The 21,452-nt window shown below is 46.2% G+C and overlaps 1 protein-coding gene across 2 annotated transcripts in view; it reads right to left on the bottom strand.

Annotated features, from left to right (window-relative positions):
* The window catches only part of F13A1 (coagulation factor XIII A chain), a 130,198-nt gene that overhangs the window by 20,008 nt on the left and 88,738 nt on the right, over positions 1–21,452 (bottom strand). For both annotated transcript variants that reach the window (XM_084850397.1, XM_084850398.1), the window contains exons 9-12: positions 16,594–16,697; positions 13,552–13,640; positions 12,221–12,374; positions 10,602–10,883 (exon numbers count right to left, since the gene is read on the bottom strand). In XM_084850397.1, the coding sequence (XP_084706523.1) occupies positions 10,602–10,883; positions 12,221–12,374; positions 13,552–13,640; positions 16,594–16,697 (629 nt within the window). The remainder of the gene's footprint in view (positions 1–10,601; positions 10,884–12,220; positions 12,375–13,551; positions 13,641–16,593; positions 16,698–21,452) is intronic.

Genomic DNA, 21,452 nt, shown 5'->3' with positions numbered 1-21,452 from the left:
AATTTTGTGCAAATCGGGACTCACACATTTTTTAAAAGTGACAAAGTTCCCAAGTTTCAAGAACTGACCTGCTGCTTAGCTCGCAGATGTGTGCCAAAGTCAAGGCACTGCAGGGATCCGTTGAGCCAAAAGCGAACAGGATTTCCCTGTGACGGCCATCACTACCTGAGAAGAAGGCCACTGTGCAGAATTTTCTCCAAATATTCTTCAACCATTTCTTTTGAGGTAGCCACCATTTTGCCCCCACAGTGCCCCAAAGTGAGCATCCAGGGCATTAGGGAGGATCAAAATGATGTACAGGTTGAGAATCAGATTGCTGCTGCCACTTGCAACTTAAGGTGGAAAAAGAAGAAGCTGTGCTACTGCTGATGGTGAGCTCCACCCCTGAGAAACTGTTGGATAATGTCTTCTCCCTGTGGAGAAATTTGGTGAAATAGTTCCACCCCACCCCATTTCCTCTGCCCACAACTAGGGTGGAAAATTTAGAAAAGCACACAGCTCTAGTTTTGGTATGACATGGGTATCCTCTTCCATGCTGATCCTCTTAATTCATGGGGACTAGCAGCACCTGGAATGGATCCTTCTCTTTCCACTTGAACATGTGGCTTGTGGCAATGATAATGTTCTAACAGCACAATCCCAAGCACATTTACTCAGAAAAAACTGCCACTGAGTTCAATGGGACTTACTCCCTAGCACGGGTATTTAGATTGCAGCTTAAATCAGTGTAGCCAAGCTGAGAGAGTAATTTCTTTCTTGATCAGTACACTCATATGGAATATATATTTACAATTGCACAACAATTGGAAAACTCTGTTTACTCTGGAGTAAACTGGAGGAGATTCATTTCAAGCAGCATACTGTTTTCTTAATTAAGATGTTGAGAAGTTTTTGGCTGAAGAACACCACGTCTATTCAAAATGTGTTGGGGAATTTGGAAATCAGCTTGCTAATAAACCTTTCTTGTAGCCGGCTAGCCGCTGGTTTTGCATCACGTCCTTCCTTCCTCATCCTCCTTTAAAAGGCTGGCATCTGAATGCAGCCCTCAAAGGGCATTTGACAGTATGTTTGCACCAATACCCTCCAACAGCAGTACTCCAGCCAAACACTTGGCCGCTGTGGGGCTCTCCACAAGATCCCAACCCGGCAGAGCATGTTCAGTCCCCGCTTGCATGAGAGGACAGGGCTTGGAAGTACTCCAGCTCTCTGTCCTTGGACCCAGGAGCCTCAGGGTGGCCTGATGCAGAAGAGGACAGGGCTCCTGCATCTTTAATAGTTCTGGAGAGGAGGGAAGATATAGCTTGCATGCCATTGCAGCAGATGTATTGACGGTAGAGAAGCCCTGTCCTCTTTTTCATCTGGGCAACCCAAAGAGCCTCAGCTTATCAGAGGTGTGGATTAAGGACTGACTGTTCATCCAACCCATGCACCCAGTAAACATCCAAAAAGTAGTCTTCGGTGCTTTCTGTGTAAGTCCTCCCTCTTTATCTTCCTCTCTCTTTCTCTCTACAGCTTTCTCTGCTACTATACAGCCAAAACTGCCCTCCTGCTCATCAGACACCTCTGCTTTTGAATCCCTGCCCTTATTCCAGCCCACCTGGGCTTCATTCCATCCAGTTGCTGTGGGCAGGGAGCAAAATTCTCTCTCTCTCTCTCTCTCTCTCACTCACTCACCACAGGCTTTAAACCACTTCTGTACTGCACCGTCCACACAGCCAACTCTGTTGGCTTCCCATTGGGCTGGCAATGCAGAGGGTATCAAAGTGAAATACTTCTGTTGAGGAAGTTCCTGGTGGAGCAAGCTGCTGTCATCTGAGATCACAGTTGGGCTGATACAGAAGTTCCACCAGCAGAACATCTAGAGGTTGTGGCAGGCGAGTTGGCAAGGAACGTTCCCAGATGTTGGGAGGTGATGAGTAACATTCAGGTGGAGGGAGTGAACTTTTTGTGTGGGGCGGGGCGGTGGGGTAGGCTTAGTATTTGGCAAAGTAGCCAAGCGATTTCTGACTTTTCCCTTTCCTTTTTAATCTATAAACAGGGGCAAGCTGCGGGCCAATTAAAAACTTCCCATAGGGGCAGCCGTCCCTTTTTTTCCCCATCCAGTGTCATTTTGGAATATGATCATATAAAAAGATTCTTATCATCATTCCTAAAAGAGATTTTTAGCTGGCTGGCTGCTGAGTTCAGTGCTTTGCCCTTGTTTAAAGTGGAGGAGGAGGAGGAGGAGGAGGAGGAGGAGGAGGAGGAGGAGGAGGAGAATGGGGGGGTCCACTCAGCCACATTGTCCAATTATAAGTACCCGTATGTGTCCCTGAAAGTGTGGCAATCTTCGTGAGAAGCCCACAAAAGTTGCAGAAATTCTTTGCCCAATCTTGCAGGAGGATGAAGGTCCCAAAGGTGGGAGGAAGGCTTGAGAGATGGGTGAGAATGTCACTTCAGTTTGTCTTTGAGAAGAAATTGCCAAAATCCACAAATTTCTTCCGATTTACGATGGAAAGAATTTGAGATTTAGAAAATTCAAATGGAGGAAAAAGCTAGGCTTCAGCAGTATGCGAACCGAGAACTACCGGAAGTACAAGCTGGGTTTCGAAGAGGCAGAGGAACTAGAGATCAAATCGCCAACATTCGCTGCATCATGGAGAAAGCAAGAGAATTCCAGAAAAACGTCTATTTCTGCTTCATTGACTACGCTAAAGCCTTTGATTGTGTGGATCACAACAAACTGTGGCAAATTCTTAAAGTGATGGGAGTACCAGACCACCTTACCTGTCTCCTGAGAAACCTGTACGAGGGTCAAGAAGCAACAGTCAGAACCAGACATGGAACAACCGATTGGTTCAAAATTGGGAAAGGAGTACGACAAGGCTGCATATTGTCACCCTGCTTATTTAACTTATATGCAGAGTACATCATGAGAAATGCCGGGTTGGATGAATCAGAGGTCGGAATTAAGATTGCCGGGAGAATTATCAACAACCTCCGAAATGCAGACGATACCACCCTAATGGCAGAAAGCGAAGAGGATCTAAAGAGCCTCTTGTTGAGGGTGAAAGAGGAGAGTGCAAAAGCTGGTTTGAAACTCAACATTAAAAAAACTAAGATCATGGCATCTGGCCCTATCACTTCCTGTCATATAGAAGGGGAAGAAATGGAAGCAGTGACAGATTTTATTTTCTTGGGCTCCAAGATCACCGCAGACGGTGACTGTAGCCATGAAATTAAAAGACGCTTGCTTCTTGGGAGGAAAGCGATGGCAAACCTAGACAGCATAGTAAGAAGCAGAGACATCACCTTGCCAACAAAGGTCCGTCTAATCAAAGCTATGGTTTTCCCAGTAGTAATGTATGGCTGTGAGAGCTGGACTATAAGGAAGGCTGAGCGCCGAAGAATTGATGCTTTCGAACTGTGGTGCTGGAGAAGACTCTTACGAGTCCCCTGGACTGCAAGGAGGTCAAATCAGTCCATCCTAAAGGAAATCAACCCTGAGTGCTCGTTGGAAGGACAGATAATGAAGCTGAAGCTCCAATATTTTGGCCACCTAATGAGAAGAGAAAACTCCCTGGAAAAGACCCTGATGCTGGGAAAGACTGAAGGCAAAAGGAGAAGGGGACGGCAGAGGATGAGATGGCTAGATAGCATCACGGATGCAATGAATATGAACTTGAGCACGCTCCGGGAGAGAGCGCAGGACAGGAAGGCCTGGCGTGCTATGGTCCATGGGGTCACGAAGAGTCGGACACGACTGAATGACTGAACAACAGCCAGGTTAGTGCTGAACTAGGGCTGCTCATCTTTAACAGCTACAGGGAAAGCAAGTACAACATGGTCCTCTCCATGCTGGGAATAGTTCTTGAATTTGGTTGGTGCAGACAGACGAGGGTTTCAGTTCAGTTCATTTTTTACCAGAATTTATTAAAAAAATTCGCAAAGTTCTTCATATTTGAGAGACAACTTGAGACTTTAAAACGGTGAACGTGGGAGAAAGTGAAACGGACAGATCCATCCCTAGTTGAGAGCAGCCCTGCAGCATTGGGGCCAAGCCCTGTCGGCTTCTCTTGTGCGATGGTGAATGTTAGGGATAGGATCTGGAACAAAAGTCCATCTAGATAATCACAAAGCCATTTAAGCCACAATCCCATGGCCACTTACCTGGGAGTAAGCCCCATTAAACGCCAGGGGGCTTACCTTTGAGTAACATGTATAGGGAGGGAGCAATCCTATGGCCACTAGACACAGTCTAGAGGGCCATGAGATTTTTCAGTTTCTGGGAACCGAGGTTGGAGCCAGGGCTTCAAACGCGGTTCCCAGAAACCGCACTCCCTGCCCCCTCCACCTCATAGACACCACATTTCTCTCCACACCAGCTACATCTCCACTCTGGCTGCGTCTCCATGCTCAGAAACAGAACAGAGAGACAGGGGAAAGGGGGCGGTCCCAGGGGAGGGGAGGAGACCGCAGAAGCTACCTTACACAGCGTCCTGTGCACTATGCAGACCCCTTCCCTTCCCCCTTCCGGAAGCTGTGCCTAGATGGGTGAAATTGCCTGTCTAGCCAAAATGCAGGGTGGCCGGAGCATGGAGGAGAGGATGCCCTCTGTGCTCCAGCTGCCCTGCGTAGGATAGTTTGCAGCTGACGACTTTGGAGGCTGCCAACTATCTGGACAGGATTGTGCCCTGAGGCTGTAACCCTAGGCACACTTACCTGGGAGTAAGCTCCACTGAATTCAATGGAGCTTACTTCTGAGTAGGCATGCATAGGACTGTGCTGTAAGGCTGCCCACTTACCTGGGAGTAAGCCTCACTGTCAAGCATCTTTAGTCCTAGTAAAACATCATCCGAATTAGCCCAGCCTATTAAAGGTGCTCAGCTAGGGTCTGGCTGGCCTCGGGATGGGGGAGAGGCGGGGGGAGAGATTCTGAATTGGGCAGCAGCCGCAAAGAAGAAGTCCATCCTTCTGCCCTCCTGCCTTGGTTTTGGCAATCCCAGAATTCTAATCCCGCACACTTTTCTTTTCAATTTATGAAAATGATGTGCTGCTTTTCCTCCTTTTGTTCCATCCACATCAAAATGGAGCCCTGGCTTTCATTCTTATAACTATTCCCTGGCAACCATCTGACCCAGATTTCCAAGACCTGTTAGAAGTTGTTTGATGTGGCCTTCCGCTGCAAAGGAATTACACAACATGCCCCTCAGTCTTAACCTCAGATAAAATTTTGGAATAATCATCGCAACCGAGAGATAGAGTATGAACGAATTTAGGTATGTGATATGTGAATCTTATTTTACAATTTGAAAAAGAGTGTGTGAGAGAAAAAGGACGGATTACATTTGCAATCCTAACAGTTCTATGGGGTTTTCTACAGGAGGCTGTTTATCAACTGTATCTATTTTTAGTTTCATCGCAGAATTGAGGTCTGAGCACTATACGAAGAGCATTTCCTTTCCTGCTTTTCTGCTACATAACCATAACACAATGGCACCGTGGTGTAGGGATGTACGAAAATCACTTACCTTTCGGGGATTATGCTGATGGTGGTGGGGGGGGAGACGTTCCGTCCCTCCCCCCAGAATCCTCGCCGGGGGGGGAGGCGCTCAGTTCCTCCCCCCCCCCGGAATCCTGGCCGGCTGGCTGTGCTCCGCAGCGATTCTGCAGAGCTGCCGGCCGGCTCTGCCAGCAGCCGGACATCTGGCCGCTGGCTAGCAGGGATGCAAATGGCGGCGGCCGTAGTCCCTGCAGTCAGCCATGATAGGCTACGTAAATGTTTACATAGCCTATCACGGCTGATTTTAAAAAAGCAAAACAAAACACGCTGCGCTATTTGCGTTCCCCTTATTTTCACCGTCTTAGTCTACGTAAATGTTTACGTAGACTAAGACGTGCCAAAATAAGGAACGCAAATGGCGGCGCCCATGGGCGCCGCCATTTGCGTATGCACGTTTGGTTTTTTTTGTTTGTAATCAGCCGTGACAGGCTACGTAAACATTTACATAGCCTATCACGGTGGTTTTTTAAAATTTAGCCGTGATAGGCTACGTAAATCTTTACGTTGCCTATCATTTTTTTTGTTTTTTGTTTTTTTTAAACCTGGAAATGACGGCGGCGGCGGCTGGTCAGAAGACTGGCTGCCGCACCACCGCCAGAGCTGCTGCCGGAGCCGCCGCCACCAGGAAGATCCGCCCCAGGTAAGTCCCGTCCGGGGGGGGGTGGCGGGGGTGGCGGCGGGCCGTTCCGCCATCGATTTCGGGGGGCCGAATGCACTGGCATTCGGCCTCCCCGAGATCCGTGGCGGAACTTTCGTACATCCCTACCGTGGTGTAGCAGAGTAGCGCAATTACACTACTGGAAAAAGCATTTTCTTTCACTTTCATAATTAAATGCCTCATTTTCCCTGCTCTAAAAAAATGGCTGAAAGTGCTGTTTAAAAACAGAAGCGAAACTGGAGGGTCGCGACAGCATCTAAAGAACACATAAACAATTGTGAATAGGGAATGACAAGTGCACAATATTTATTATTTATTTATTTATTTATTGCATTTATACCCCGCCTTTTTTCCTCTTGCAAGGAACCCAAGGCAGCTGACATTATCCTCCTCCTCTCCATTTTATCCTCACAACAACCCTGTGAGGTAGGTTGGGCTGAGAGTGTGTGACTGGCCCAAAGTCACCCAGTGAGCTTCCATGGCTGAGTGGGGACTAGAACCCGGATCTCCCAGCTCCTAGTCCAACACGCTTGCCACTACACCACACTGGCTCTCAATACAATAAATGTCTCATGTAGGAAAACTCCTAGAAGAATATGCCATTGAAGCATCCATAAACACAATACAGACCGCATAGGATCTATGCATGATGGAGAGGACTAGGTTTGTCCCAACTGGCATAATCCCCCACTGGTGTACTCACTCATCCATTGGATCTACCTGATAACTATATGGTGGGCGTAACATTTGAATAGGGGGCTACACATGTCCAGTCCATTTTAAGATGGGGGTGGACACCTTGAAGACCTAGGGCCATGTGAGACCTTCAGCTTAGTTTCAAAAGCCTTCTGCAGATGGTGGGTTTGGATCTCTGTCAAGGCTAAACTGACCCTCTCCTAGCAGCCCACTGGCAGGGAAGAAGAGGGAGAGAGGGAGAAAAGGGGGTACAGACAGAGAGAACCAGCACAAACTCTCCCACAGGCAATCTTCAGGGTCAGCCCTTCCCACAATGCCCAACTCTGAGGAAGGACCCACCAGAGCCAGGCATTTGGCCCTGGCCAGCTCTCTGCAGAGCCATGCTGGCTGATTTTTATGGCTGATGGGGCTCCTCAGAGAGTGAGCCCACCTGCCCACCCACCCACCAGCTCACTCTGACAGAATCCTCAAAGCAAGCCAGAGGGTGGGTGGTGGCTACTCTGGAGAGTCCTGCCAGCCACTCTCCCACCGTGGCAAATGTCACAGTGGGAGAACAGCTGATGGGGCTTTCCAGAGCACCCTCCCTCCCCTTGGCACTCACCTACCCAGGCTCAGTCAGCAACACCTGTGGGTGCTCTTGGTGAGGGGGGGAACACGCAATGTGCCACTCCTCCCGCTCCACCACCTGAGACAGGGGAGTCACCCTGCCTCATGGGTGGGTCAGCCCTGTAGAGAGAGAGAAAAAGAAGGCAGTGGCAGAAAAAGAGAAAGAAAAGGGGGTGGCAGAAAAAGAGAAAGAAAAGGGGGTGGCAGAAAAAGAGAGAAAACTGGCGGCGGCACCCACTTTCAGCTTCGGCCCTGCCCACCCCCGGCACGCAATCCCCAACAGATTACTCTTGAGGGAAGACAGCCTTCAAAAGGTTCCTTACGTCTGTTTTAAGGGGTGAGTATTAAGTTTAATCTCTGAAGAGGGGGAAAGGAGCAATGGAGTGTCACTGTTGTATTACTGCTACTAGCGGTAGCTGGTAGTGCTATACATTTTTAACCTGCCTTTCAGGACACACTGCCCTCCTGAACATACAATTACAATTAAACACAGACACACAGAGATATCAGTATCAGCAGCAGTGTAGTGTAGTAGTAAGCTGCCAATTCTACTTACAGCTGGAGAAGCCAACAAAGACAACAAACTGAAATGGCACCGGAGTGCCATTTCAGATTTTAGTGTGGGAGAGGGCAAAGAGATTATAGTGAGAGCAGACACGATTATTAGCAACGTTCCTATGCAAAACTAAAACGGCAAAGCAGGCATGTATTTTAAGAGGACTGCTGATGTTACTTGAAAAAAAAAGCTCATAAGACCTGTGGCAACATTTTCAACCCAGGTCACCCACCCTCTTAACCCAAGGGATACCTCAGAGTACATAGGTTCAATTGGAGAGAGAGAGAGAGAGAGAGAGAGAGAGAGCGTGTCTGTGTCTCTCTGTCTCTGTCTGTCTGCCTCTGTGTGTGTGTGTGTGTGTGTGTGTGTGTGTGTATATATATATATATATATATATATGTATGTATGTATGTATATATATATATATATATATATATATATATAGTGTGTGTGTGTGTGTGTATAAACAGTTAATATGTACAAACTGGGATTGGCCAAAAAAGGAGAAAAAAATGGAACTCCTGATAAAGAATCCCATATGGCCTGAAACATGATGGTGGGAGAAGGAGTTTGATTGCCTTCCACTTCCCTCCTAAATGGTGCCCCTGATGGGACTGGCTACCCTCCTTTCACAAGCTAAATTTAACTGAATAGCATTGATAGCCCCTCTGAAGACACTTGAAGTATTCAAATCCTCAAAGATGCTTCCAACCTACACAATCCCTTTAATCATGACTTGGAGGATCACCTGCTCCATTTCTGTTTCGAAACCTGTTTTGCTACTTTCTGACAAATCCTAATCATACCACCGCTGCTATCATCTCTAAAAGATTACTGAATTCATGCACAGGTTTTGCTACATCACTACACCAACCCATTCTGAAACCCGCTCAAATGCCTGATGCACGTGCCTTGTCTGTGCGTGTGTGATATTCTATATGCCTCTGTGTATGTGAGTTTTGAATATACACTCGAATACACATAAACTACTGTAGAGTAGTCTCCATTTGGGAGCTTCTCTAAGGAGCTTAGCAACACATCACAAGACAGGGGAGATTCACACTTCGCCCCATATGTATAGGCTAGGAATACGGTGGGGTTTGGGAGCAAGACTCAGGGCTAAATCACATGCCATGTTAAATGGGTAGCATGCAGTGGATCCTTGCCATTTTGACTACCTTAGTGTAAGCATGTGGGGACCTGATCTGGATAACCTTACAACCCAGCCACTTTCCCCCCCAAAATCACACACACACACACATACTGCAGGGGCTTAAAAAAGAGGAGAAAAAACCCTCCGTTGGCATTGTGGGAAGGCAGCCCTCAGCCACCCACAGTACTGCACACCTGCTAATAGTAAGCCCACCAATGTCTGGAGGGAGACACCACACAAGAGTTTGAGTCTGGAGCCGGCCCTGTTGGCTCTGAGCTATAAAGCCCAAACAACCTTGGCCCAGGATATCTGAAGGATATGAACCATCTCCCATATGAACTTACCCAATTTATTCAGACCATCATTCTCCAAGTTCCTGCCTGCTTTCTGGAATTATGCAGGTGGTGAGTGGAGACTGGAGTGGTTCTGAGTCTTTGCAGTGGACTCTCCCATGATTTCTACCTGGCACCAGGTGAAGACTATTCAGTTCTCACCAGCCTTTGTGCAAATCAGTTTCTATTGTTTTGCTGCTGCCACTGCCCTTTCATTGCTACTGTTTCTAGACATTTTAAGAACCTCGTGTGGCGCAGAGTGGCAGGCAGCAGTATTGCAACTGAAAGTCTCCCCATGACCTGAGTTCGATCCCAGCCGAAGCAGGGTCTCGGGTAGCCAGCTCAGGTCGACTCAGCCCTCCATCCTTCCGAAGTGGGTAAAATGAGTACCCAGCTTGCTGGGGGAAAGGTAGTCATGACTGGGGAAGGCAATGGCAAACCACCCCGCTATAGTCTGCCATGAAAACGCCAGCGCAAGCGGCGTCCCTCTAGGAGTCAGTAATGACTCGGTGCTTGCACAGGAGGAACCTTTCCTTTCCTAGACATTTTAACTACTTTACTTATCAGAGTACTTACTCGCTGATAATACGAGACATTTTATTATGGAGCATGCTTTTCAATTATTGTAAGATGCTTTGTACATTTTAACAATAAAGTGGGGCAAGCACATTTAAAATAACTATTTTTTCTTGATGTCCTTATTGTATCTATGTTATTTGTTTGTTTCTAAAGTTTATAAATCACCCCTCATCCACAAGGGTTCCCAGGGAGGTGTACACCACTATTAAAAACAAGCAAACAAGCAAATCCACTATAAAAAACATAAAACAAACAATAAAACAACAACCACAACCTCCTCTTATCTAACATGAGCCTTCACAAAGGGGTGAAGCTACACATTATAATTATCAACTAATTATTTATGTAAATTCGTTGTATTTCGTGTTATTAGTATTGTACACCTCCTAGAGTGGCCAAGTAGCCAGCCAGATGGGCAGAATAAAATAAACAAACAAACAAACGACGTTCCATTTCATGTGGAAATATTCAGGCCTTACCTTTCATGGGTTCCAATGTCACATCAAAACTGTGGTTCTTGAATTCTGCCTTTGGGACCCCAGTATAAAACACAATGTTGCCGGAAAGGTAAGATGTCAGAGTGTAGTGGTTTTGGGTATTGTTTTGGAAAGTAACATTGACATTGAAGTCACTGCCAAGTAACGCATCTTCCACTACGAAATCCATGTTGACCTCCCTACTGGGTGTGATATCCTGGGTCAGATTTTTTTTAATACCATACATCAGGGCAGTCTCCAGGGCCAGTCTTTCTTCTGCTGTGCCTGCAAAGCAAATGGAATCTAGGTTTAAAAATATGCAAACCATTTGCTGCATTTGCACATCACATTCTCTGCTCTGAGAATTTCAAAAGGGGGCAAGACAGTGGGGAGGGGGAAGGAAGAGAGAGGCGGGGGTAACAGGAGATGAATATATGGAAATGCAGTTATACATACTTAGATTTTGTTTTAGTTAGGGATGAGAATTAAGGGTTTCACCAAAGAGGTAGGCACCATGCACTGTGGCCTGGGAGGGTGCTTTGGGTATAAGGGGTGGCAAGGGAGAATGGGGACAGCAGCTGGCGGACCTGAGGCTCAATCTGTCCCTTGAGGGATAAAATGTGTGTAATCTGACACTTGTTCATATGCATCTTGAGGGCAGGTGAGATGTAGTGATTAGCATGTTGGAATAGGACTGGTGAGATCCAGGTTAAAATCACTGGGTGACCTTAGACTGGTGTATTGTGGCCCAATGTTGCAGCCCAACCTACCTCACAGGGGGCTGTAATGATAAAATGGGGGAGGAGAGGAACTATGCACACCACCTTGAGCTCCTTGAAGGAAAGGCAAATGTAATTCATCATCATCATTGATTATTGATCACCCTGAGCTATTGACTCCCTGCTGTGAACAAAGGGCAGGCGGGGAGGGGGAGGGCAGGGATTTAATTTGCTTCTGATTTAGCACTAAAACACTAAATAGACAATCCGCTGGTTTGGACAGCTTTGGGCACAACCCTATGCATGTTTAGACAGGAAAAAACTCTACAACTCCCAGCATTCCCCAGCCAGTATAGCTGGCTGTTGAATGCTGGGAGTTGTAGGACTTGTTTCTGTCTAAATATGCAAGGATTGCGTCCTTAATAAGCTCAGATGTGAACAAGACTTGGGGAGGGCATGCAGGTCCTTTTCTTCTCCCTTTGTGTAAGCAAGTGAACAAGCCAGTGAACAAGTCTCCAATAAATGATCATTTCCTGTTTTGTCTGAACTAAGAAGCTATGGTTAACAACTTCAGTACAAGCCAGGATAATAAGCCAACTTCAAACCATGGCTTCTTATCCTGGCTTGTTTCATAGCCATTAACCATAATTTCCTGCTTTGGCCAAAATGGGAAACTACGGTTAGAGACTTCCTGGTTTGTCTGCTCACTCATACAAAGGGGTTGTATGCATGGCCAAAAGCCTCATTTCTGTCCCAGTTTATAAAAGTGAGATACCATCATCCCAAAGCAGTCACTGAGATAAGTTGCTCTGAATGGACAATAAGGGAAACTACTCTGTGGATGTGTGGGCCTAGATAAATGAAGCTCTGTGCATTTATTATTGAGTTTTGCCATGAAATTACCTTCTCGGAATTTGTACTGCTCAGTAATGTCCTTCATCTTATCTGTACCCTCTTCTTTAGTCAGGATTAAGCTCCCAATCTGGGTCTTGTCAATATGTTGAACCACCCTAGTTCCATTTGTCAATGCTTTTGAGTATACAACATCACTGTTCACCTAAAAATTAAAACAAACAAACCAGACAAAGCCTGAAGTCACCTGCTGGGCTGGCCCAAGAATCTATACATCAGTAATTGGTTAACTGTGGGCTTTGAAATAACAGCTGCTATGCTATGAGAAATACATTAATAATAATAACTTTAAAAAATCAAAACTCCTGTGAACCCAAAGCAGTCATCCACGGTGGAAGCTGCCTGATGGGTTACAGCATGATCCACTACTTTGGTCCCCTCCCCTTTGCTTCATCCATCTTGATAAAGACTTCTACGTCTTCTACACAGGAACCATATTGCTTCTGTGATTTTGTACAGCACTAAACACACTGGGTGAGATCCAGGATCTGCCAAAGAACAGAGACATTCTGCAAGAGGAAGGGCTTCATTCACAGAGGATCCCTCCACCCAGTTTTGGAGGATCCTCCCTTTCCCAACACCATAGCTCACCCCATTCAGCAAGGTCTCTTGACTCTCTGACTGGGTTCGTACAACACGATAACTTACACTCAGTGGTTGAGTATGGGTTGTTGGTGAATCGTGGGTTGTTGGTGAACCATGGGTTATCGTGTTGTCTGAACCCAGCGTGTTTACCCCAGGTGGCTTGTTAACCACCCTGAACAACCCAGCAACAAACCATGGGTTCTCAAGCTGACTTGTTCAAGAAAAATAAGTCACCCTGCATGTTTAACAAGCCACTCTGCAGAAAACGCACTGGGTTCAGACAACACTATAATTTATAGTTCAGCAATAACCAATGGTTCAACGACAACCCGCATCCAACCACTGAGTGTGGGATATTGTATTGTACGAACCCAGTCAAGGTGTAGTATTTTTAGGGAGCTGGAGGAGCTGCTGTGGGAAGGAAGGGGTAAGGAAGACTGCTTCAACCAGCACAGTTGATCCAGTGTAAATCTGGATCCAACCCACTGTTAAGAGTAACCATATTGCTACTAGTAGTAGTAGTGGTGGCGGTGGTGGTGGCAATAGTAGAGGAATAGTATGCCTAAATTTATGTTGTAAGCTGCCCTGAAAACCTTTTAAACTGAAGAGTGGGACACAAATGGATTAAATAAGGAAAATTTAAAATAGATCCCATGACATGATTTTATGTATAAAAGCAAAGAGCTGCTTAAGTCATATGTCTTACTCAGGCCATTTGACTTTTCACAGATACATACCTCTGCAAAAACAAAAGGCGTATCAAACTGGAAGCAGACATGTCCATGCTTAATGGCTTGAACCGAAGCTGGGCCACATCGATACATGCCTGGATGAGAAGAACCAAAGGGAGATACAAGTCTTGAGTCTCTTGCAGTGCCACCGGAAGCCTCCCACCCCTGTTTGCCAGTTCCCATCTCATTTCAGATCTTTTAATACTGTCCACTTGATCAGCTGTCAGCCAGAGGCCATTGCAAAAAAAGCAATATTGCCCAAAGGTTACGTAATTAAAACAGAGTCAATACATATCACATTCACAGACACTGGTAGCAGCCATTTGACAGCAATACACCAATATACTATTCTTTGCCTCTCCCAGAGAGCAAAAAATAAAAATGAAAATCTCGCTAAAACATACCTAAACTCTAAGATATATTTACAGTTGAATATGCTGAATAACATTTGCTCAGGTTTTGGATGCAATTAATGGAAGAGATGCTGCCTAATAACAAAACCATATGATTTTGAACCTCCATGGGAAACATCCCCACTAACAAAAGTACAATAAGACCTTCTCTTGCCTTACGACGCAAGAGGACATGCGAAAGATAGTGGGGCAATTCCTCCGCTACCTCACCTCCACAAACACAGAACCTTAGAGCATGGTTCAAGCTGGCGACAGACAAATCTGTCCATTTCTCACAAGCTCCCAGAAGTATTTGGTTGGCCACTATTATAAAGAGAATGCGGGCCACAATGGACCTTCGGTCTAATTAGCAAGACTGTTCTTATATTATTTTACAGCAAAGTCACTTGAAAATCTCCTCTTGAGTGAAAAGGATCAAACCACATTGCTAATTATCTCAGCTGATAGGAAGCTAGGAGTTATTTTGGAGTTGAAATAGTCTAATTGTCTCCCATTAGCAGCCAAGCCAGTCTTGTTTTGTCTGACTCTGCATGACTGAAACAGATTTCGTATAATATCACTTCATTTCCAGTCCTGTGTGGCTCATCTCTGAAGCGGATCTTAATGTTTTCCTAGTTTCCTTGAATATAGATACTAAAATTCGACTGCCTTCTACTGTCATACCAGTGAAGTATATGAAGATGAAGTCTCTTCCTAACTTCAGTTCGGCAATCCCCCTTTTAATCCTTCATATGGATTATATTAGCCCCATTTGCTATAGTGTTCCACTGACTTCTATTGTCGGGAACCTGAGTATAAGGCAGCGGCAGGTAACCTGCTACCCTCCATATGTTTTGGATTACACCTCCCTTCGTTCCTGATTGGTGGTCAAGTTGGTTAGGCTGGATGGGAGTTGTAGTCCAACATCTAGAGGGCACCAGGTTGCCTACCCCTCATATAAGGCCTATGTAGGGACATAAGAAGAGTCCTGCTGGATTGGATCAAAACTCCTCTGATGAACCTGACTTGCAGGGGTCTATGCTTTTTGGCTGGCCTTGGCATCCAAGCTAAATCTTGTGGCCACCAGGGCCTTGCCCCATCACTTGTCACCGATCTCACACTGCGTGTGAAGTCAGGGACATTTCCCTGGTTCCATCCCAAGCTCCAAGCTGGAAAGGAGAAGAACATTGTTGGTTTGGCTGCTATTTGGCCAAGAAATCCACCATGATTCTTTCCAGCTATGGCTGGGACCTACTGCTTTGGCTACTGTTCAGGGGCCTTAGCAACTCAGTGGCCAAGGAAGCTGCCACAACCCTGTCCAACTCCAGGTGGTTTTCTGGTATGGCTACTCTGTGGCCAAGGGACTCTGGGCACCTGGCCAACGCCACATCCAAGGAAGCCATCGCCATCCTCTCCAGATTTGGAGCTGGGAAGGGTGGCAGGGCCTATGGTGCCTAGCAACGCAGCAGTGCACAGGTCCAAGCCTTCCTCACAACTTTGGAGCTGGGAGGAGTCAAGAGCCACAGCTGGAAAGATCTCCACTCACCTCTACAGCTCCAGGTGTGGGAGGAGGGCTGTGGCTTGCCATGCCCACCAGAAGGCAGTGGCACACTTACTATGGCAAGCCCAGCAAGTGAAAATGCAGAAACCTGTTGACTTATATGAGCCTGCTCCATCTCACATGATTAGTCTCTATTTTGAAAGGGCAAAACAACATTGTGGCAACCAACAAAACAGCCAGTCCTCTGGGTTATGTGGAATTCATGTCTGTAACAAGGCTTGACTCTTCAGAAACCACCATCCTTCATCCTGCTTAATTAAGAACGATTCAATCATCCTTTAAGTCAGGGACGGGGAACCTCAGGAACGTCGTCCCTGGATCCAAATCTGATCCTCTGAGGCTCCCCAAATGGCCACACCCCTTCTCCTGGCCCCACCCCCTGGCTTTTGTGCCGTTTCCCCCCTTGATTCTAAAAGGTTGAAATGCCTCTCCTATGGCTTAGTTTTTGGCAGTAAAAGCATCAAGCTAAAATATGTGTGTGTGGGGGGGTGTACTGTTGGCCCTACCCTTTTGCATTCAGCCCCACCCACCATTGGAATGTGGGCCCAAAGAGCTTCTCCAAAATTGAATTTGGCCCTTGACTGAAAGATGTTCCCCACCCCTGCTTTAAAGACCCATAAGAACTTTGGTGGGAACTGGCCAAACTTCCTCAGAGAGGTGAAAACTGGAAATTCCATCCTTCCTGGGCTAATTTCCTTAGCATTAGGAATGGAAACTTCATATTGTATCTCTAAGAATGAGTAAGATATTGATTTCTTTATGTCACAAAGAGTGGGTGGAACCCTTTTTCCAGTCCGAAAGAGCATACATTTATATTTTTTATTTATTGTATTTTTAATCTGCCCAATAACAAATGTTCTCTGGCTAGATTACAAATAGTTAAATAATACAAAAAATACAATACAATACAATACAATACAATACAATACAATACAATACAAAGAATAGAAATGGTTAAAAGAGTAAAATCTCTCTATATGTACCAACCACCCGTGCTACAGGTGTGTGCTACATTTCCATTCTGTTACATGATCATTAATTCCAAGTGAGAAATGAGTGAACTATCATGTGTCAAGGAAGAAATGATATGCCTACCATCACTGTTTTCTTGAGGAGTGCTATCTACAGCTTGCCACCCTCCAAAGCCAACAGGGAGGTCAGGTCTGGACATCCAGGCTTCAGTCCAGCAATGGTAATTCCTTAACACAAGAAAAAATAACATTAACATTTCAACCAGCAACATCTGTACCAAACCAAGGGGGCAGATTTATTCTCCATTACAACTATGCCATTAATGGGCATTTCATGGAAATAAGAATGGCTGTTTATAGGAGGCCAGTCTTTGGGATGGCATTCAGCATAACACTGTACCAATTCTGCCCCAACGTTATAGTGACACCTCTAGAAAAACAAGGATATCCCCAAACTCACTTTTTATTCAACAAGGGCTTTGACTTCTGAGTAAGCTGTCTGCCATATGCCCTCCAATATGCCAGGTTTGTTTCTCCCCATCCCCAAAGGGAGCAATTTTGGTTCCTTGAAACAGGCTCTGTACTTCCCCGACCTGGTGCCCTCCCAGTATTTCAACTCCCATAATTCCCAGCCAGTATGTGCCTCTTCCTATGCATCCCTCCCTTGTTTTACAATCTATGGCAAATCATCTGCTTAGGATACTCTTGCCATCTGAAATGCAGTGAAAGGCTACCTGGCCAAGAGCCATCTTGGTGCTGGCACCCAAGGGAGGAGTTCTCTCTGGCTGTGGCTGATGCCCTTCTTTCTTTTAGAACTTTTTTTTCTTTTCTTTTTTTTAAATTCAGGAGAGCATTTGGTTGCTAAGCTGGAGCGATCTTACTGATTTTATTGATTCTGCTGGCTTGTATTTGGATTTGAGTACTTGTATGATTGGTTTTTTTAATTCTTGTGATTTTGTGTGCTTTTGTATCCTATTGTTCTTGTATGTCACTGTATTGTGGGTAGGAATGTAAAACCCATCCCTGTCCGGGTTCTCTGGGTGCCCGCCCAGCACCCGCCCGTCCCCGGACCGTGCTCGAACCCCTCCTGCACAGGCAAGCAGCTCTGTGGTTGCCATTTTTTGGAAAATAAAATGAATAGCAAAAATGCACATATTTGTGTATGCACAAAATGCGCACTTTTGCAAATGTGCACATTTATGTATGCGCAAAAATGCACATTTTCACAAAAATGCACCTTCTTCCCCATATGCAAATATGCACGTTCACAAATATGCATGTTTTCATGCACACGCAAATATGCACATTTTGCGATCGCCAAAAAATGGCGACCGTGGAGCTCACCGAAGCCGCTGGGGTGAGTGTGGATTACTCGCTGAGCATAGGCAGGGGGCAAGTGGGGGAAGGGGCCTGGCAAGCAGGGCTCAGGAGTGCAAGCTGGGGGGCGGTTCTGCTGGATTCCCAGACAGAATCGGGAGCCTGCACCATCCCTAATTGTGGGTAGGGATGTACGAAAGTCACTTACCTTTCTGCGGATTATGTTGATGGGGGGGGAGGCGTTCCATCCCTCCCCCCGGAATCCTCGACGGGGGGGGGAGGCGATCCGTTCCTCCCCCCCGGAATCCTCCACGGCCAGCTGTGCTCCGCGGCAGCTCTGTGGAGCAGCCGGCCAGGCCCATCCCAGCCCAGAACCATCCGCAGCCGGGTTTCCGACCGCGAAGGGCTCTGGGGGGGGGGGGAACCGCATACGCAAATGACAGCGGCTCCGGCCGCCGCCATTTGCGTTCCTTATTTTTGGCCATCTTAATCTACGTAAATATTTACATAGACTATGATGGCGAAAATAAAGGGGAACGCAAATAATGTAGGGGGCGCTATTTGCATCCCTTTTTGATTCACCGTTTTAGCCTACGTAAATCTTTACGTAGGCTAAAACGGCGAATCAAAAAGGGACGCAAATAGCACCCGCTATGCTATTTGCGTTCCCCTTTATTTTCGCCATCATAGTCTACGTAAATATTTACGTAGATTAAGACGGCCAAAAATAAGGAACGCAAATGGCGGCGGCGGTAGCCACCGCCATTTGCGTACACGTTTTTGTTTTTTTTTAACCCAGCCATGATAGGCTACGTAAATCTTTGTGAACCGCCCAGAGAGCTTCGGCTAGTGGGCGGTATAGAAATGAAATAAATAAATAAATATCACGTCATGGTTTTTTGGGTTTGTTTTTTTACAAGACAAACAGTGGCGGCGGCAGCCGGTCGGAAGACCAGCTGTCACAGCCGCCGCCGCCAGAGCCGCCGCCGCCCGGAAGATCCGCCCCAGGTAAGTCTCATCCCGGGGGGGATCCGCGGGGGGGCAGGGGGGTGGCAGGCCATTCCGCCACAGATTTCGGGGGGCCAAATGCACTGGCATTCGGCCTCACCGAGATCCGTGGCGGAATTCTCTGACATTCCTAATTGTGGGTTAGTTGGCAGCTGCTGTGACATTCTGATGTAGCTCAACAGTGCCCCCTAGGGTGTTTGGTAGTTTGGAACTCTGCTAGAAAGCCCAATAGGCCAAATCTTATATTTTGTTTTCCATTAAACATTTGCACGTGAATCTTTTTCATGTCAGCCCACATGGATGGAACCAGCTGCCTCTTTTGAGATGTAAGTCTTGAGCCATTAAGAAGGAGGATCCAGCTACTAAATATTTTTCTTATTTGTGGGCTAGACCACTGACATCAGAAATGGACCATATCATCTCATTGGACAAAACAACAGTCTCCACTAAGAGGCCAGCTTTCATTGATCTCAGATTCCTATAAATATGTGATTTTGTTATCAGGCTGGCTCTTCTTTGCAATATCGAATCAGGAGTCCAAGATGCACTCTCCCAGGCCCTCTCTGCAATAAGCTCTGCATGTGCTCTGAAACCCAAGATTCTACTCAAGCATGTAAAAATATACTAGCTAAGTTAGATTTGCTTGATTTTTTAATTTGGAATTCTGGGTCTATGTGATTGTTGCCTTCTCTCTCTTCTCTCTCTCTCTCTTTATCACACACACACACACACACACACACACATATATATAGACATCTGGCTGCATTGTTTTAAAGGGGAATTTCTCTATAAAACCTTCCCTACAAGCAAGACTGCACAGTTGCTAAGCTACCCCTTTTGTTCTTAACATATTCCACAAGGTTTTGTTAAATTCCATGTTTTGGGGGTTGGGGGCCAGTAAATCCAAGGCATCTTTCTTTTTTCCTAGAGATAGGCTTAAGGGTCCACAACTGGTGTGGACTGAAATAATGATAAAAACTGGCCCTAGGAGAGAGATTGGCAAAAGGGCTTAGGATTTCCCAGCTGGACAGACTAGGGGATCCAGGAGAGGCTAAACCTGTGTTGGCAGTCTGTCAGTAATTCTACTTTGGGGAACCCTTGTAAGGAAAGGGTCCACCAGTAAGAAAATCATCCCCGCTCCCAGAACCATAACAGCAACCAGTAGAGGCTGGTGGCTCTGATGTCAGTGGGGCTATGAATATGCTCTTGGTTTCAGTCAGAAGCAATCAGAACTCTAAAGGAGCTATCCAAGGTGCTTTGCACCTTCCATGGTGCAGAGCCACCAGCCTCCACTGACAGCAGCATATCAAATTTTAGAATTAGCTAGCTAACTACATAAAGTAGTGAGGTGAAGACTCTCTGCACATGCTCAGAGACCATCAGCAGACCCTCTGACAGGCACACAGCTATTCCTTGCAGCTGCCAGAGGGAGTGGGAACAAGGGATAGACTGCTACCAATCAACCCCCGCCCCCTCAAATTCTGTAGTCAACCTCCATACAACTGCTGTGGACTGAAATAATGATAAAAATTGGCCCTAAGAAAGATTTGAAAGGCCTTTTCTGGAGCAGAAGCTCAGACAGCTGGGGTCACAACCAGGAACCCTCAGTTCTGTGTGAATCTGCCCCATTCAGTGAACTATCAGTGCTGAAACGTGAAACATCTCCCTGAAAAGGAAATATTTTCAGGCCCTTGGGCCCTCCTGAACTACAAAAGCCTTCCTGTTTGGCTCTGTTGTGTTTCTGCGTGTTCCTCAGCTCTGACTCCCTTCTGGTCCCTCAGCTTGGTCTTGATAAAACCACTGCAGGGTTATTGCATGTAAAGTCTGCCCAGTACATTTCAAAAAAAGAACCCTCATAAACAACTACGCGTGGCCTTGTAATTTTTATTCCAGTGGTTTATTAGGACTCATGAAAGAGTGAAAATAAGGGAGAAAAAGCCCAGAAGATACGTTTCAGACAAGCTTCAAGAGATTTGAGCCATAGCAGAATAAATGAGATGAGGGAATGTAGTGATTTTTCTAAAACAAAATCCACTCCCTGACAGCAGATAAAAAGCTAATTATGTTACTGTAGCCACAGCTTCACTGCAGCCTCCCCTTCATGGATCACTGCCTTGTTGTGGCGAAGGGGCTTGTGTAACTCAGTGAAGCCATAAGCTATGCCGTGCAGGGCCATCCAAGATGGACAGGTCATGGCGGAGAGTTCTGACAAAATGTGGTCCACTGGAGAAGGAAATGGCAACCCACTCCAGTATTCTTGCCAAGAAAACCCCATGGAACGTATCACAAGGCTGAAAGATATTATGCCGGAAGATGAGCCCCTCAGGTCGGAAAGTGTCCAATATACTACTAGGGAAGAGCAGAGGGAATTTCCAAGTAGCGCCAGAAAGAGTGAAGCAGCTGGGCCAAAGCCAAAAGGACACTCAGCTGTGGATGTGTCTGGCGGTGAAAAGAAAGTCCGATGCTGTAAAGAACAATATTGTTTAGGAACCTGGAATGTAAGATCAATGAATCAAGGTAAGCTGGAGGTGGTCAAACATGAGATGGCAAGATTGAACATCGACATCTTGGGAATCAGTGAACTAAAATGGACAGGCATGGGCGAATTTAATTCAGGTGACCATTATATCTACTACTGTGGGCAAGAATCCCTTAGAA

This window comes from Heloderma suspectum, chromosome 4 (genome assembly GCF_057233095.1).
Source record: "Heloderma suspectum isolate Gila_16-S chromosome 4, 16-S_ref, whole genome shotgun sequence".
In the NCBI taxonomy this organism is placed as follows: domain Eukaryota; kingdom Metazoa; phylum Chordata; class Lepidosauria; order Squamata; family Helodermatidae; genus Heloderma; species Heloderma suspectum.
Note: the sequence above shows the minus strand (reverse complement) of the source record. Positions and strands in the feature narration are given on the sequence as shown.